The 19,876-nt window shown below is 40.3% G+C and overlaps 1 protein-coding gene across 1 annotated transcript in view; it reads right to left on the bottom strand.

Annotated features, from left to right (window-relative positions):
• Window positions 1–19,876, bottom strand: part of rab2a (RAB2A, member RAS oncogene family) — a 31,668-nt gene continuing 11,792 nt past the window's right edge. The window contains exons 3-8 of the mRNA XM_066662345.1: window positions 18,317–18,384; window positions 11,545–11,627; window positions 10,823–10,915; window positions 8,383–8,494; window positions 4,577–4,645; window positions 1–2,662 (exon numbers count right to left, since the gene is read on the bottom strand). Of these exons, the coding sequence (XP_066518442.1) occupies window positions 2,567–2,662; window positions 4,577–4,645; window positions 8,383–8,494; window positions 10,823–10,915; window positions 11,545–11,627; window positions 18,317–18,384 (521 nt within the window). The 3' untranslated portion in view covers window positions 1–2,566. The remainder of the gene's footprint in view (window positions 2,663–4,576; window positions 4,646–8,382; window positions 8,495–10,822; window positions 10,916–11,544; window positions 11,628–18,316; window positions 18,385–19,876) is intronic.

Here is a 19,876-nt window from a genome sequence, read left to right as displayed (position 1 = left end):
GTTTATTATATTTTATTGTGATAAGCATTTTCATCTTGAGAACACAGCAAATAAAGTCGAGGGTCACAAAGTTACTTCAGTTTGGCTTTGTTTTTAAATTTTTTTTAATGTTTATTCTTTTAAACCACACCCCTTTTTTCACAACGGACAAGATGTTCACCATATATCTATCAGAACAGAACGCACTGCCAGAGAAAGCAAGCCTTTACACAACCATTCAGACACAGAGGAGATGGAGGTGGAGGTGGATCTGCGCTGGGACGCTACACGGCAGGAAGAGGAGGATGAAATAAACCATTCTGAGGAGGGAAAAACTAAACGAAATGGCTATGTGCACACATCATACCCCGGCTGTGCAAGGATATGGGTTCAGATGATAGTCTACTGTACGTGAAGCTAGCTTTGTTTTTTTGTTTTTAACATGTACGCATCTTTCTGTTACAAAAAAACAATCCTGTGTGTGAGACATGATCTAAAAACCCAGAACCTTTAAGGCAACCTCATCTCTACCGCTTCTCAGTGAGGGACTAGGTGAAATTAATCCATTCCCCAGATAAACACAGGTTTGGCATCATCATCATTATAATTTTCTCATTATTATTAATATTATTATTATTAATAAAAGAAGATATAGAAATCGAAGTCATATTTAAGTAAATTTTCTACACAGGGACAGAGACAAAGCTGAAGGCAGATGGCATGGGTGTCCCACAATCCAGGATTTCAGAGTTAGCCGGTTATCTTAAGCCCAAAGTGAGAGCCATGCATAGGAATGTCTCTAATTTCTCCCTCTATTAGTTAAAATTGACTTTGGGCTAAAGCTATCTGGCTAAGAGAGAAGAGATCCTGCTTGGTGGTGTACTCTACCTGGTGTATCCCATATCCAGATAACTTAAGCTCAGAATGTGAGCCATCTTAATGCTGGAAGTCAAGCCTAAACAACTGGAAGAGACACAGGATCTTCCTACTGGATGATTCACATTTTGAGCTTGAGTAATACGGCTAAGTTTGTAATCCTGCTAAGTGGAACACACCCAGGAGTAAATGAAAACAAAAAACACAAAAAACAAGTAAAAATGTTAAAAATGGTGCTGAAGCAGTTTTTTTCTTCTTTAAATTCAGAAATGTAGCAAATACTGTGGCATTTTTGGAGCTCTTTTTCTAATCGCTACAGTGTAGAGAATTATAGAATTACAGAATTAAAGGATTATAGACTTGAAGCAAAATAAATCCAGACCAAATTTCTAGCCCGGTCAACGTACATCAAAAGCAAGAGATGATAACAACTATATATACACCAGAATGTGAACCATAAATACAGATTTAAAACAGTCCTGCTTCTTCTTTTTCTTCACTTTGATATCGGCTGCTCCTTTCATCACTGCCCCCTTCCACTTCATAAAATACACATGTGCCCTTAATTCTGTCTCCAGAACCCGCTCCGGTGGTGTTTCTTTAGTTAACACCCACCTTCTACAAAATTAAACCACTGACTAGTGAGTTGAGTGACACCACTGATCTGGTTACAGTGCTCCCTGTTGAAGATGGGGGTGGTGGTGGTGGTGTGTGTGTGTGTGTGTGTGGGGGGGTATATATCAATCAGTCAGTTCTTGAAGTTGTTGAAGTGGAAGTTGTTGAAGCAGGAGAAATGGTCAGTGTAAGGATCTGAGGACCACACTGTGATGCTTATGTTGTGGTCAGTCTCCAGAACACAGGTCTGTGGGGTGTTCTCAGTGTGCAGTGGTCAGAACCGACCCAAAGTGTTCAGAGGGAGGATGAGCGGTGAGCGGAGACAGGGTCCTAGGCCCCGAGTCTCACACTGAGAACCCTGGGTTCTGGGTACACTCCGGCCAAAACATTACAACCATCACAGTACGGCCCTCAGGCCCTTACACTGACTATTTCTCCTGCTCCAACATCAACTTCAAGAACTGAACGTTCACACATGAGCCTGACGGGGGCGCTGTAACACGATACAGCGTTATGCCCTTCACCTGTCAGTGGTTTTAATCTATTGGCTGATGTCTCTCTCTCAATCTCTTGCCCACATTAACCAATTAAAATACTAAGAGATGACCTTGTAGTGTTTAATACAATTCAGATTTGAAGTCAAAAGGGCATGAAGATCCACAACTGAACAAGAAAAGAAGCCTAAACAAAATAATAACTCAGATACAAAGATGATATAGTTTTACGTGTATGGGGTCCAAAGCTCTGGTGGGTTTTTTATCTTATATTTATTGTGTTGTTGTTGTTTATTTTTAGCCTAACTAGTAACCATAATCACGTCTGCTGGAGCCGGCGGACTTCAGGAGTTTCTCAGGACTTCAGGACCTGGTCTTTTTTTTTGTCACCACTTTTTTTTTTTTTTTTTTTTTTTTTTTAATATATATATATTTTTTTTACGTTTTATTTTTTTCCTGGACAGCCATCTACTACATGGGTTCAGCTGGAGGGCTGGGCTGGGGGGGGTTAAGGGAAAACAAAAAAACGTTAATGAGCGCGACCAGTCCAGTAGAAACATAAGGAATGGAGGGATGGAGGAGAGCGAAAGGAGAACAGAAGCTCAGCAGCAGCCCCCTCCGGCCTGCTGTCCTCCCTGTCCTCCGGCCAGCGTTGAGTTGGTGGCAGCGTGCTGAGGTCCGATCTTAATCCCGTTCGCCTGGGAACACACACAAGTCACAAAACACACCGTCAGTGGACATTTAAAACCCGATTTGGAGACTGAATTTTGGGGAGTGAATGCATGGGTCCAACATAGGAACACAGGGACACAAGGAGAACAGAGCTCAAAAGGACAGAGGATGTGTAATGGCAAGGGGCTACAGCAGGGGGCGCAACACACCTGGAGGGAGGAATGGGCAGGGTTGGGAAAAAGATCAACCTGAAAAAGATCAGATGGTCTCTCACTTTCCCTTAGTTCTGACGGAGAAAGTTATTTCAGTAGATACACACACATGCAAGCACACACTCTCAAAAAAAAAAAAAAATCATGCATAAATCCACACAAATAACCATGTATTAACACACACACACACACACATTATATATAAATGTACACTAACACAAAGACATACACACTCATAAAAACATGTGTTAACATATAGGTAGCATATACAGTCATCAGGATGGACACATACACATTCACACACTCATATATAAACCTACATTCATTCATAAACACACACACACATTCATGTCCTGCTCCTTTTAAAGGAAACTCCACACTGCCTTAAATCTGATTTATTAATGTCTGTGAGGGTTTCTCTTGGCCACCGTCTCCATCAGCTGATGTGGTTTGGCAAGAGACAGAGAAAAGGGGTGAGGGAGGGAGGGAGGGGGAGAGAGAGAGAGAGAGAGAGAGAGATTGATTCCTTGGCTACATTTTCTAGCAGCTGATGTGGTTTTGGACCCAGTGCCTAACATTCTTCATTCTTCCGCTTTCCACTTTTCCTACTACTCCCGTAAAACAGAGGGAGAGGGAGGAAGGGGGAGAGAGAGAGAGAGAGAGAGAGAGAGAGAGAGAGAGAGAGAGAGAGAGAGAGAGAGGCTGAACTTTCTGTGAGTGAGGAGCTGAGGAATGTATTTGCTAGTGAGGCACTGGCAGGGGCTCACAGCTGTGTGTGGAAGCTCACAGAAACACTCTTTTCTCTTCTTTTTTCCTTCATCCCTCACGCCATGGAGTTAATATCATTCTGCAGAGTTCCAGCTTTAAACTGAAACCTTTCAGCCGTGGTTACATTAACACCACACACTTTAAACCACTGCGGTTAAACTGAAGTTGACAAACTAAAAACAAACTGCAGAATAGGTTTTACTGTAGACTAGTTTAAACCCCTCAGTGTCAATGGACTGGGAATAGCCCACCAACCACAAACATCAAGAAACGCGTCACAAGAGCTACTATCTCCGACTTTAAATCTACAAAGGTGACCAATGAGGTAGGAGTGTCTCAGAGAGTGGACAGTGAGTGGACACAAGGTTTAAAAACTCCAGCAGCACTGCTGTGTCTGATCCACTTGTTAATTTTAAGAGCTGATGTTGTGAGTCGGATAAACAACAAATGTGATCTCTGCTGTAGCTGGAGATCTTACAGATGGAGAGTTTGTGCTGGATGTCTGCATTACGTGGCTTAGAGTGACTACTCAAATTCTGAACATTCAGTGCACTGCAAGGTTTACACATCACGGTTTAGTCTGTACTTAGCTCACTCAGAACCACGAGAGAACAGGGATTAAAAAAAGAATCCGGCTCCAGTAGCAGAACCAGATTTTCCTGATGAGGAAGTGGAAAAGCCGTAGAAGAGTAGGGACCCTGCAGTGGAAAATCGGCATAACAAACCACCGCCATGTCAGTGTCACTGCAGCACTGAGAATGATCCACCACCCAAATCATACCTGCTCTGTAGGGATCCATGACTCTCCCATGGTTGAGGTTCAGGGAGCGAACCCTGTACTAAGGTAAACAGATCACTGTGGGACATCCCTTGACCCAGATCTCTTGGTTAAACCAATGAAAAACCCTGTAATAAAGGACAGAAGGTGCTTCTTCTCCATCTACATGTCTGCTCCATTACCTCGTTGTTAATGTCGAAGACGCCCTCCTGGATCTTTTCGTAAATCTCCTTGGCTGTGTTGATGAACGCCTGGAAAACAACACACAGACAGAGAAGGAAAGAACCAATTAAAACTCCATCTCACACTTCGCTTAAGCAGCCAAATGCTCCACTAACCCACTAATCAACAGATTTGGGTCTCAGTCGTTAGAGCAGAGACACTGCAGAGGGAATAACGTTTAACTACCCTCCATTTTAGACTTTAAAATGTAGCTTTTAATTCATTTATTTGTGCTTAAAAGAATACATTTCCAAAAACAACTGTAAACAGATAAATGTGTGTATGAGTAGTGTGTGTGTGTCACAGTCTAATCCACTGTATCATGAGCTATTAATAAATTAAAGGGATGATACAGATTATCTTGACAGATGTTCAAGGCTTTACGCAGGAACTGTGTTTATGGCTGAGTAACGGCGCCCCCTGATGGTTAGAAAACTTACAGACCTCATGACTTACAGGGAGAGGCATAAAATACTTTAGTATCTACTTTTTTATTATCATAAAATGTCACATATTATTCAAATATTGCTTTAAATTAATTTTATAATATATTTTTAAAGCACTACTACAGTATTCATTCCATATTTGCCACTAAAAATTATGTTGAATATCTTCTAACTAAATTACCATTGAGGTTGTAATAAGACTTAAACGTGTTTAAAACTAAGCATTTAGAAAACAGTAATATTTGGGTGGAATAACCCTTTAAAAATAACCAGACAAAAGGGAGTATTGGTCATCCACTTTGCTAGAGGGCAGTGTTGTGAACACCCAGGATCTTAGAATAAAGTCCCTCCAACTGCAACCTGCTACTGCAGGTATACAAGACAGAAAGTAGAACTCAGGTCATTAAAGGTGCAGTGTGTAATGTGATTTTATATTAAACTATCACAAATGAATTGTAAATATTAAGAAAAGGATGAAAAATAGTTCAAAATAGAATCAGCACAAGTGCATTCTGGGACTGAGAAAACCTGTATGAAAAACTGCACTCTACAAGCTGTGGTGGTTGAAAATACCCTATTCACTATTGCACTATTGAGTCACTATTGCACCGAACAGGACTGGGGATAGCTAGTGGCTAGCTACATGAACTACAATAACATACATATGCTGGGGAAACTGCCTAGTGCACCTTTAAAAGACACTTTTAAACATTTTCAATGGCAATGCACTATACAACTTTTTTTCTGTTTTGTAAATGTAAGTATAAAGTAAATTAAAAATCCACTTTTTTTTGGTTGTTTGTTTGTTCAGTCGCATGCTCACTCATTGTTAGGAACTGCACCACAAGGGACAGTATTTCTCACATACTTGCATCACATCAACAACAGTGTCCTTTCTGTCCTTTCTACCTATTATTTTTTTGAGCTTTTCTATCACATATAATTAACCAAATATAACAACATTTTGCAATATATAATAGAAAGTTAGTTGCTTATTTAAAACAACCAACATGTAAATAAATCAAAAGCATCCCTGTGAATAACCCTGCTGAGAGTATAGTTTTACCGTTTTATATATATATATATATATATATATATATATATATATATATATATGAACAACACCTGTATTATTAAAACCGTGTGTATTAAATGTACCAAATGTGTTTTGCACCATATTTCTTTGCATTGAGATACATGTATTTCAGAACGAAGCTCTTCAAATACATCACTAGCTTTTTCAACCTGGACCACGATCCTGGACCCACCCTCAAAGAGACCCAAAAGATGTTTAACACACATTCATCTTGATATAAAACAATCAAGCGGAGAAGCTGGAGCCGTAGGAGCGCGGCTCTCTCCCACACGGAGCCTGTATGAGCGTGGCAGGAATTCTATGAATATTCATGAGCTTTAAATAGAAGACTGAAAAGTCATAAAAGGGCGGGGGGAGGGGTCAGGAGAATTCACACGACACTAATGAGACAAATTAATCATACAGGGGTAAGCCGAGGGAGGGGGAGGGAGGGAAGGAGGGTCGGCCGCAAATTAACGCCTCCGCTTTTTAAAGCCGTCTCTCGGCTCAAATTCAGCCGCCTCCCACTGAGCACAATGAGGCTGTTTTCCCTTGTGTTCAGAGTGTGTGTGTGTTTGCACATCAACCGCAAATCACCACCCAAACACTCCCGACCCCTGTGCCACAGGGCGTGTCACAGTGACGTGCCATATTATTAAATTTAGGCTAAGAGAAAGAAAATAAACCGGACAGTGAATGAAAACATATTTAGAATATTTAATAACGTGTATTTGAAGAGTTACGGTACAATGCAGGCAATAGTATACACAGATCAGCCACAAGATGGAAAACACTGCCAGGTAAAGTGAGTAACACTGATCGGATTACAGCGCCCCCTGTCGAGGAGAAGTAATGTCAGGGCGTGTGTGAACGCTCAGTTCTTGAAGTCGATGCTGGAGCAGGAGAAATTGTCAGTATAAGGGTCTGAGGGCTACATTGTGATGGTTATGTTTTGGTTAGTGTCTACAGAACTTTCTCAGGGTGTTCCCAGTGTGAGGACCCTGTCTCCGTTCATGGTTCATCCTTCCTCTAAACACTTTGGGTCGGTACTGACCACTGCACAGTGGGAACAGCCCACACACCTGAGTTCTGGAGACTGACTACAAGATTATAACCATCACAGTGTGGCCCTCAGATCCTTGCATTGACCTTCAAGAACTGACCATGCACTCATTGCCTGATATACCCCCAACAGGGGGTGCTGTAACCCGATAATCAGTGTCATTCCAGTGATGAGGACTCAAGTGCGACTCGAGTCCAAGTCTCAGACTCAAGTCGCTCAAACAGTGACTTCAGACTCGACTTGAGACTCATCTTCAAATGACTCGGACTCAACCTGGACTCGAAATTTGGGACTCATGAACATTCTTTGTGCAATATAATGTATTATTATTATTATTACTAGAACTGTTTTTTTAATGTATAACTTTGCTGTTTGTTTAGTGAGGCAACCGCGGATTTCTTTTTGTTTCCACCAGTCGTGCTGCAACAAACGTAATCTTCTTTATTATTCAGTGTAGCCCGTCACGTAAAGCGTGATTAAACATCGGTCCCGCACAGGCCTGTACTTACAATAGTTTTATTTTTTCTTCAAACACTGAAGAATGATGAGATGCCTGAGCTACAAATCCAGATAATAATGAGTCATAAAGGATGCTAGAAACAGAAAACAATAGTTCAAATATTGCAAAATAGAATTTGTAAGGGTTTTTTTTGTGGGTTTCTACACATTGCACTGAAATATACTTTAAAAACGACAGTACTGTACATGATTTAAAATCTTAAGAAATAGCAATGCAGTAATGTGGGCCGGAAGAGATTGCATTCATGCTTTTTAACCATAAGAGACTTCAGACTTGGACTCGTGATGAGAGACTTGAGACTTGGCTTGGACTTGCACCTCAAAGACTTGAGACTTGACTCAGATATGCAAAAAATGACCAGTTAACATCTCTGTCATTAACCTCTCTAGTCGGTGGTTTAATTTTGTAGGTGGGTGTAAACTAATGAAACGAATGTGTTTTGGAGTAAAAAGAAAAAAAAAAAAAAAAAAAAGGCAGGGCGTTCTGAACAGGACTGTTTAGACAGGGGGAGAACGCTACGGGGCTTGTGGTGTTTTGACCAAAGCAGGTCACAGATGTTTCATTAAGAACCAGAACTGTATTTCACTGTGGAAAAGAGGGAGAAAATGTCAATTTTAAGGTGGACCTGAAACCTGTGGCTGAAAATCTGAATGATTCATTACCTCTTCTACATTTGACGCAGTCTTAGCTGAAGTCTCCATGAAGATAAGGCCGTGCTCCCGGGCGAAAGCCTCTCCTTCCTCTTTCTTCACCTCTCTCCGCGACTCCAAATCACTGTAAACACAAACAAATCTCAGCTCAGTGCGCATCGTAACATAGAGGGACCTTCCAACCAACATGGCCTCACTCTTATTTGTGATAGAGCCACGTAAATGGAAGCTTGGTTTTCTTGAAATAGTTCCAAATCGTTTTTGTTATGCCACAGTAACAGGGATTTTCACTGATGGGAATTTAATTACCTTGTGTCAGTGCTTTTCCTGTGTAATGTGACAGTAACAGACACCAATTACCACTGTTAATTTAAATTTGTTAAGGAAAATTAAGATAATTCACCCCATTTCTTAAAATCCTCTAAACCACTTCAGAAAGGCTGCACTCACATTACCTGAAGTGACTCAATCTGATTTTTTTTTTTTTTTTTTTTGCCTTAAATGTGATTTTTTTAAATGAATTTTTCAGGGCTGTGTGGACACACTGAATCCGATTTTGTCTAATCAAATTTGGGTCTCTTTCATATGTGTATGCGATTTAGGGATGGGCGGTATCCACATTGTCCTACCAACATACATCTCAAAATTTTATTGGGGTATAAGATATTACCGTGGGGAGGGTGCACGGTCGAGCTGCACTGAGCCTTATATTTGTGAGCACAAAGTCGAAAGAAGGGTTTTCTGAGTGTTTGTGTGGTGGATTTTAGCTCAGCCCGACAGTGCACACCAACACACATGTTGACGATTAGGAAAAAAAAAAAACGTTTCTTAGACTGGTTTTGGAGGAAGATAAGAGTTTGAAAATAAGCAAACTAAGACGGTTCTACACTGTGTGGAAGAAGAGCTGGTCAGCTAACAGGCATTTGGATTAGCACACCACAGCACATAATTTTCCAGCAAACTGGGGCTCAAAACAAACCTGTGAGCACAAAATCGAGTGAAGGGTCTTCTGAGTATATTGTGTTTTCGTCTTTCTTCCTCCCTTAACCCAAGCTCAGCGCCCAACTCACAACTGCAGTAGGCTACCTCTTTCCAGACTGTCACATCTCCAGTCAGTGAGCTCCCACAGTGCCCCCTCCCTGTGGCTCATTTAAATGCACAAAAATGTTTGCCCATTTTCTTAAAGACACAGAACAGAAATTTGACACAGCACTCACACATACGTCACAAATACCTCCCTCGTTTTGATAAGTGAATCATCATCACGTGGCGAATTGGTTCACGAATGGGCTGCACATGCTCTGACTTCGTGTACACACAGCCACGGACAAACTCAGAGACAACACACAGCTTGCCTTAAACACTGGATTGTAATTTTCAGAAAGTGTGTTTGTGACGCATTAAATGAATCTGAAAGCCATGCGCAAGCACTTCGGAAGATTTGATATAAAACTGAACAAATTGCACGAAACAAATTGGGGGGAGGGGGGAGGATGACGTTGTCAAGGCGGCCGCCCTAACTGTAAAGCACTGCTGAAAGCATTGTTGAATAATTCTGTTATGGACTTTGCAGTTAGGATCTGTTCAACAATAGAGAAGAAGCTCGAACTGTATCCCAAATAGTACCATCCTCCCTACACTTCAAATATTAAAAAACTAAAACTACTACACACAGACAGCAACCTTGTTCAACTGAAAGATGTGAAGTATATAGCTGAATATAAAATATGCACCATGAAAATGCAGAAAACAAATTATGACATACACTGTGCACTACATAGTGTGGAGGGAGACATTTGGATTCAGTTGATCTCTCTAAACAGCAGGAGAAGCCGTCTGGATATTTTTGGCTACTCGTCCTGGTCATGTAATTGAAGAGCTCTTTGCTGTTCTCCCGAGCAATATGAGGTACACATGAGCTATCAACACCTCTGTTTTGCCAGTTTCAATACAATGAGTCGTCTCAAAAATATATTTATTTATTTATATATATTTGTTGGTGACGGAGTCAATGTGTATAAAAGTATCAATGTGTGCATATGCTGTTTCAGAGACTGATAATGTTGACACTAAAGACAGATACAGGAAGCCATTCATGAATGTGAACCATCAAGATCCACCAAATCCCATGAGCAAAAATATGAAATAATGAACGAAGCTTACAATGTGACTGCAGCATAAATAAATAAATAAATGATTTAAATCCTATTTTTTTTACCAAATCAAAAAACTAAATGAAATTTACAGGTAATTGTGTATTTTGAGATTTAGCTTCATATGGTCAGAAATCTGAACTCAAAAACGTCACACATACCACAAACACACTTACATTAACCAACAGGAGTGAGACTGGGTTTTCCTTACAGTCTGAATCACGTGTACCAGCAGGGGGTGAAAAATTGAACTGAAAAAGTTAGGAAATTCTGATCATTCTGGAAGAAAGAAGGGTTACCTCTTATTTCCGATGAGCATGATGACCATGTTGGAGTTGGAATGTTGACGAGCATCCTCTAACCAGGTCGTCAAATGGTTAAAAGTGTCCCTTCTGCAAATCAAACACAGAAAAGGAACAGTTTATCCAATCAGTCCTCTTTCTGTTCTCAAACAGCTGTTACCCTGACATCTACTGCTCTATAGACTCTACAGACCTGTCACAATAATAATAATAATAATAATAATAATAATAATAATAATAATTATATATATATATATATTGCAGTCAATATATTGTCCCAGGAATAACAGTGATAAATATATAGTAGTTTAGTTCCTAGGCTCCCCCTACAGTTGAAGAGTTTAATTCATTTTTAAAGAACTATTCTGAATGGGGGAATGGGGCTGGTTTCTACTTTCCTCCAGAAGTTACATAGTGCAGTTTCTGCAGTGCTGAACCTGGAGTAGCAGCAAAAGAGGCTCTATTATCCCTGTTACAGCTTAGTGGAGCATCACAATGATTTTGGAACTGTAATTTTAAGGTAAATATACTACCTAATTTTGCTTTAACAATATTCAGATCCAACTCTAATTATCTAACTAGGCCTACTCTATATAATTATCATTTGAAGACCATTTGATTCCACTGATACAATGTATACGATAATGCAATAACGTAACACTTCAATTACAAACATTTAATGAGCAATGAACATGTAGGCAGTGTTATGGTAGGCTTACCTTGTGATGTCGTAGACGAGCAGGGCCCCTGCAGCTCCTCTGTAGTAAGACCTGGTGATGGAGCGGAAGGACTCCTGTCCAGCCTGAAATCACAAACACATTCAGACCCATCAGTCTTCACCCAGCAGTGACCCCGGGGCCACACCATGGCGCTCCCATAGACCTTCGTCAAAGGGACTGTGGCTGCTAACAGAGCCTGAGTTATTTCAGGTGGTTGTTAAGGATGTTTGTTGCTGGTTCCTAAGGTATTAGATGTGATTACAAACGAGGCTACTATGATGTTCCATGTAGTTGCTAAGGTGTTCCAGGTGTTTGTTATGACATTTTGTGTGGTTGCTAAGGTGTTCCGGGGGTATTATGTGGCAGTTGCTATGGTATTCCAGGTGGTTGTTATGGCAGTTGCTATGGTATTTTACGTGGTGGCAAAGGTGTTCCGGGTGCATGTTTTGGCAGTTGTTATGGTATTCCATGTGGTTGCTAAGGTGTATGTCATGTCTAGGGATGCACTGATCCAACTTTTTCAGTTCGGATACCAATACATAAACTTTGCGTATTGGTCGATACCCCATACCAATTCGATACCGTTTTTGAATTAATACACCATATACCTGACCTTTTGGGAGAGATTTAAGGCATAAGGACTGACTTAAATATTACTAAAACTTAACAGTTATAAATGTACTAAAATACTATTTGAACAATTGTGCATGACTTTGGCACCACATTCAAAATAGAAAGAGTCAAACTTCTTGAAATATATTAAAATATATAAAATGTATCAACCAAAAATGAAAATATGTTGCTTCACTTTGTCAAACACACAAACAGTAATCTTTGTTAAATATTTAGTGTAAACAGAAATCCAAAATAAAATCTAGCAGCTGAACCTGAGAATAAACAAATAAATTGGTCAAACACAATCAGTAATCAGACATTTTAAACATGCAAACATTTAGTGAAAAAGAGAAAATATATGTAGCTTAAATAACTTGAATGTGAAAGTGAATGGAACGGTCCCATGGATTGGCCCATTTATCCGATACTCGATCCAGCTAATTTTGTTAATATTGGGACTGACATACAATCCTAATACCAGATCGGTGCATCCCTAGACATGGCAGTTGCTATAGTATTTGGGGTGGTTGCTAAAGTGTTCCGGGTGTATATCGTGGCAGTTGCTATGATATTTCAGGTGGTTGCCAAGGTGTTTGAGGCACAAATTATGGCTGTTGCTGGTTACTCAGGTGGTTGTTATATTATCCCTGGATATTTCAGGTATTTACTAATGTGTTCAAGGTGATTACTATGGCAGTTGTTATTCAGGTGGTTGCTAGGGATGTTGTTTTGGTGTTCCATTTGGTTGGTAGCGTGTTGCAGATGGTTGCTAGTGTGGTGGCTAGGTTGTGACATCATATTAAGCTTTGATAATTAAGAGGCAAAACATACCAGTTATAACTAAATGTTTTGTACAATTTATTTACTGCACCTTTAACTCATTCTGAAAAAAACACTCACTCTGTGACAGAACAGCAGCCAGCATCACCAAACACACACACACACACACACCCCATGTTCCACAGTGCATCCCTCACTCCCCAGCCAAGGCAGTAGACCCGGCCAATCAGGAGAGGCCTCGGTGGCCACCATTCAACTGAACAGCATCTTTGTCATGGCACAAAATGGCGCTGTGGTCAAGTGGCCCCCTCTGGCAGGAGTAAAAGCCACATTTGAATTCAATAACGCCCCCCACCACCCCCTAACCCTCATCAACCCCCGCCCCCTCCCCCCTCTCCCCTCGGGGGCAGCTGTTAACATTAGAGTTAATGGAGCCCATTGTGAATAAATGATGAATGGCACTTTTATGCCTGCCATCTGCCCCAGTGAAAGGTTAGAGGAAGGCCAGTGTACGCAGATCTCTCCCGTTACATCACACACTTGCGCGCACACACACACACACACACCACTCCCGTTACAACACACACACACACACAGCCAGAAAATGCACATCTCCTTGTTACATCACACACAGAAACACACACTATACAGAAATAAACACACAACCAGAGAACGCACAAAATCTCTCCTGTAACACCTCTCACACACACATATTACAGAGACATACACATACACGCTGACAAAAGTCAGATGAAATAATAATAATGAATAAGCACTTCATATGTTTTAACAACATAATTAACCACAACTAATTGAGCAAAATATTTGTTCCTAAACAGATTATTATTGTACATACATTATTATTGTAGGAAGCGGTGGAGTATCAGAACTCTCAGGGGAAGCCACATGAATATAAAATACTAATTAAGATTATAAAGAAAACACATAGCTTTTTAATTCCTGATATATTTTATTAAATCCACATTGAACATATAATGTTTACTGAAAACATTTATATTGAAAATACAGCACAGAATATTCTGAATATCATTTACTTGAATGAAGATAAACTCTCACTGAGTCAAGCACACTAATCCTAATGCTGTGGCTCCCTCTGCTGGCTATTAAGCCTTAGTTCAACTTCCCAGAACTTCTCTAATATCACACATCCAGCTCCAGGCCACTTTAGCACATGAATGAACTCTTCACTCGACTGGCACAGCCTCTCTACATATGTCTAGAGGAGTCCAGAGACCTTCATAATGAGCATGTGCAGAAACTCCATTACAGTACAGCATAAAGTCCATTAAAGTTGCCATACTCCCCCTTATCTCCACAGTGGAACACAGTTCTGGTTCTTAATGAAATGTCTGTGACCTGCTTTGGTCAAAAACCCACAAACTCCGTTTTTACTCAGTGCTCTTATTTCTCTGTGCTGGTTGTGTCTGTTTTGCAGCATTTAACCTCGTCTTTGCTCTCTCACATAAACAAGGGTCCAGCGCTGTGATTGGACTCAGACGAGAAGGCAAGATTCTAAACTCTCTGCACTCGACATCAGAAGCTGAGAAGAATCAGAATGGCTCATTTTATCCCTCATTTTCTGTCTTAGGCATCACACAGAAAACTGTGTGTGGGTTGGTGGGCTCCAGATCTACACATTAATGTGAATATATAGCGTACATGTGATTTTTTCATAACATGGCCCCTTTAAGCTGAACTCATCACAAAATTATAGACAGTGTGAATTCTGAAAACAAACAGCAGGAGGTGTAGTGTACAGGTGTGTCAGTCACATAAACAAATGTGTCAATAGAGACAGGTAACAAGGGAAGACACCAGTACATAGCCTAAAGTTTGCAGACTCATCAGACTCATCAGTAATTTTTTCCATCAGGTAAATCTGGTCTTGGAAGTGGGTTCTTTTTTAGTTCCTGTTCTCTCATGGTTCAGAGCGAGCCGAGTAGGGACTAAACCCTGATGTGTAAACCTTGAAGAGCGCCGATCGTCCAGAGAAAGTCGTCACACTATGCCAAGCAACATGAACAATGCTTAACATTACCGCCGCCGTAGTGGTGGTCTCCGAAGCCCGCTGTTCCCGTTAGTGACTGGGATTTGAGACGACACCCAATACAGAGAGTAGAGTCCAGCAGAGTCGGTATCATAGAGTGGAAATGTGCCATCAGTGAGGTCAGGTGCTGATGTCGAATAATCAGATTTAGATCAGCCAAATTGATGCAACTAGTTCCAAAGATATTAGACAAGGCTCCATCACTCCAGGGAAGCATCGCTGCAATGCTCCATAGACCTTAGGCTCATGCTCAGGCTCAGGCTGCTCCAAAGTGGTCAGTGCAAACACACAGTGTAGCGTTTTCAGATTACTATTAGCTTCAGAAAGCTGCTGTTTATTACAGATGTAGTATTTAGGAGCAACTGTAAATCCATGCTGGATACAAGTTTCATGTTACAGACACTGAATGATTGTGTTGTAGTCTACAGCATGCCTACCACCAACAACAGCTAAAAATAAAGCAACCAAGCTTAAGCAAAAACAGTGCATCTCATCCTTTAGTTTCCTCCACAAAACACTCCCAGACAAGTATGGATCATGCTTTCCCAGGCAGAATACACTCTCAGAAAAACTATCACTCTGGTGGTACCCTCAAGGGTACATATTCAGTACTTTGAGTTATGAAACAATTGTGTCGGAATTCTACAATAATTGTAGATTTTTAAGACCGCATAGAGCCCATTTCATCTCCAGGACTTATATAGTGTTCTTTTATTTGACACAGTTCTATAATGAAAGATTACAGATATGCCCCTCTCCTTCTGGAGAAAAGAACGTGATGAAACTTTAGAGAACACAACTGGACTTTAACACCACTGCTGTACCTTTAAAAGGTACATTACACTGCTTGTACCTTTAGTGACAATAATGTACCTATACAGGACCTTTTATCTGAGACTGTATGGATCACACTCTCCCAGGCAGCATATTGGTAAAGCAAATCTTGATTTGTCCAATGCACATGAGCGGAAGCACACCATGATTCAAAATCAAGTGTAACTTGTATAAGTTTTTATTCACTGTTTGAATTCCCATAGAAACTAATTTGTAACTCGAGTTGTTTAGTTTTGTAGCACTGTACGTAATGCAGTTAGCCGTCTCCTGAGTTTGGAGACACTTCCACCTTAAGTGATCTGAAACAGCAAAAATAAGTCAATATTCCCCACCTATGGAGCAGGAAAAGGGCAACATCCTCATCTCGGTTCATACTTTTCAGCATTTGGAGTCTGCCCATTGTCTAAAATCCTGCAGATGCAGTTTCTCTACTGTGAGCAGAGAGAGATATAATTTTTTAATTTATTTATTTTATTTTTATTTATTTAAAAAAATAATTTTTTCGTGCAATAAACTGTACTTGGTGTGAACAGGTCTTACTATGGTAGAAACATGAGAAATGTTTCCAAATTAGGTTCAGGAACAGGGCTGGAAAAAAACAGGGGTTGGAAAAGGGCTAATAGAGAGTGACAGAGCGGGTGGACCATGAAGTGGATGGATTTCCCTCATTATGCATGTTGTCTACAAAAGTTTGCAGTGTGGTGTGTATGTTGCAGACTGTAGTGGATGCGAGGGTGTTTGCTCAGTGGGTGGGACGTCAGTTTTTTTCCCCTGTTCTAACACATACTGCTCTGCTAATCAGATAATCACCATACGCTTGAGTTCACTCAGATCTGATCTAGACGCTACAGCAAAGAACACACTACACTTCAAAATTAGAATTCTGCTGGAGTGGATCTGTGTTCCCTTTCAGTGAAGGATTAAGCTCCTGTTAATGAGACTCAGGAAATATGTTTACACTATTCTATTAACTTACTCAGTGTCAATTCAGAAAACATCACACAGACATATTCATTCATTTCCATTTATCTTCTGTAAGCACTTCATCCTAATCAGGGTCATGGTGGGTCACTAGGTGCGAGGCAGTAATATACCCAGGGCACACACCATACATTCACTCACACAAACACCTGTGGACAGTTTCACACAATCACCTGTGGACAGTTTCACACAATCACCCGGTCACTCATACTCATACAAAGACACACACACAGTTTCACACAATCACCCAGTCACTCATACTCATACACACACACACCAAGTCTCATACACTCTCACGTGGACGGTTTTACACATTCAACAAGTTTCTCTCTTACACACAAGTGGACAGTTTGACACTCTCACACACCTTTGGACATATATAAATATATTTGCATGTAAATATAAATAAATATATTGGCCTAAACCAAGTGAACACTTGGTTAAAAAAAACACAACAACAATGTCTTATACTGCCCTTTAAATTATTCATGGTGATTTTGTTTATGTCCCTGTTTTAAAAACATGTGAAAGTCAGACAGCGCTGTCAGCTGTTTCTATTATTCTGAACTTCCTCTCCATTAGAGAAACAGCTGCTGACCTCAACATCCATCGTCACAAACCGAACTGTCACACTTCCACAATGTCTCACACCATTCCCACTTCTCTCTCCACAAAAAAAACTGCCTCCACTGTCCCTCATCAATTTAAAGACGACAAAAACCCCATTCAGCGCTAAGTCAGAAACCATTGGATAAAACGAGCCGTTCTGATTCTGCTCCGATTCTGACGTCAAGTACAGGGACTTTAGAATTGCCCTGCCCCCTCATCTGGGTCTGTCTAATCACAGCACTGGACCCACGTTAATGTGAGAGCAGCAAAACACACAACGAGCGTGGAGAAATAAGAGCACTGAGTAAAACTGGAGAAAATGAGAACAGAGAAGAAAGAGAACCAAGCGAAAATGGCTAAAAACCAGAGTATCTCACTGCTGTGTGCTCGGATCAAGGTGAATAGCGAGCAGCTCATTATTATTTAAAGGAACAGACGCTTAAAGAGGATGTTCTGAACAGGATTGTTTGGACAGGGGGAGAATGCTGCTGTGGGCTTGTGGGGTTCTGAACAAAGCAGGTCACAAGCAATTAATTAAGAATGAGAACTGTGTTCCACTGCGGAGAAGAGGGGGGAATATTACCCCTTTAACGCATTTTAAGTTTTCACCATTGTACTGTTTTACTGTGGCCAGAGCTTGGGGTAAAACTGAAGAAAGTTAAGATATTTAACTTTTACTAAAATCTGAAAATCAGCCCTAATGTTCCTGCTAGTGGTTTGAGAAGTACATAACCCCCAATACATTTTTCCAAACCCAATACATTCCCAATACAACAGCTGCAGGAAAAAGTTAGTTACATTTGCACGTGTTTCAGTACTTAAGGTGGAGTAAATAAATCTACGATGTACTATTCTGTTGAAGCTCTAATCAGTCCGAACACTCACCGTATCCCAGATCTGAAGCTTTATCTGTTTGCCGTCTATAGTGATCATCCGTGCTCCAAATTCTACCCCTGCGAACAGAAGAAACACAGCATGGTATTAGAGCGATATTTTTATTAATAATAAACAAATATTGTTATGGGAATCACACTCACTTCAGCAACATGTGACACATCAAAATCGCAGTTTGAAGGGTGCAGTTTCAAATCTCCTTGCTGCAGGTTTCATTCTTGCCTGCGTGTTCAAGAACTATATCTTAATAGGGTTTGAACTTTCAGGATTTAGCTTCTATGATGCAATTAGACCAATCAGAGACAGCTGGACACTGCGCTGTGGACATGACCACAACCACAACTGACTGACAGACACTCTCATTCATTTATTTATTGTCTGTAACCTCTCATCCAGCAAACTGAATTAAAGCCAGATCTGATTGGTCTTATAGAAAATTGTGTTTATATAGTTATAAACACAGACCCGATTCAACTTTGTAAATAATCACAATTATAATATCAGAATTATCGTGATTAGAGATTCTCCACAAATCGTTCAGCTCTAATCCAAGGGTTGGTGTAGTGCAAAACACAGCTGACTAAAACACTGCAGATCAATGCAGGCCTGCTGTTCAATGGGTCTATGCAACTCGCATCATTCTGAAATTCCTGTTGAATCTCCCAAACTAAAAGCAAAAAAAACTGTGTCTGTAAAAAATTGTCTTGTGCCATAAAAACTGACAAACAGTAAAACTACGTGCTTGAATTCATTTGCACCATTTTCCCCCGTTTTCCTCTTTTGTGAGCGGCACAATGGACTGTACCACTTATCCCATTCAGGAGGGGTGACCACATTTACCTAAAAGCGCTGAGGTTCTCTCTGAGCTTCATGCCTTTCAAGACCGTTCTACTTACTGCCAAGAGGGGTCGCACAAGGTTCGCTATATATTTTCTGTCATTCAAGCATGCGATTAAGATTGGCATTTCATGTATCTATATTTATTGATCTTTATTTATGTAAATATTCATATTTATGTATTTGAATGTTGATGAATGTCCTTTAAATATATACTTTATTTATAAATAATGGATTTCGGTAAATTCTAGGTTGTGTTCACCCCTTCTGTGTGGAATAAGTGGTATAGTCCATTACGCAGCTCCAAAAAGAGAAAAAAAAATGCAGACATAAACACCCAAACGCAGTTTCCCAGTTTTTAACGGAGCTAAACAAAATTTAAAAAACTTTATTTAGTTTAATTTTTAATTAGGGTTACAAATTTTGAAGTTAATTTAGAGAAGAACATTTGTTAAATGTCATAAATGTAAATGTACACTGAGACATAGATCAACCATGTGATTCCATTCTTTCTGTGCATAAGTTTGAAGACGTTTAGAAATTGTTTATATTTGTTTGATGCTTTTTAAAGCAACACTATGCAAGATTTGGTATTTTTCCACCTGGGCTACCCTATAGGTTTGCTACTGGTTTTCTACCCTGCTCCAAAAGTTATATAGTGCCGTTTCTGCAGTGCTGATCCCAGAGAAAGAATGACAGAGGTTCTATTCTCTC

This window comes from Hoplias malabaricus, chromosome 1, assembly GCF_029633855.1.
Source record: "Hoplias malabaricus isolate fHopMal1 chromosome 1, fHopMal1.hap1, whole genome shotgun sequence".
NCBI lineage: Eukaryota > Metazoa > Chordata > Actinopteri > Characiformes > Erythrinidae > Hoplias > Hoplias malabaricus.
The sequence above is the reverse complement of the archived record's forward strand: the minus strand, read 5'-3'. Positions and strand labels throughout refer to the sequence as shown.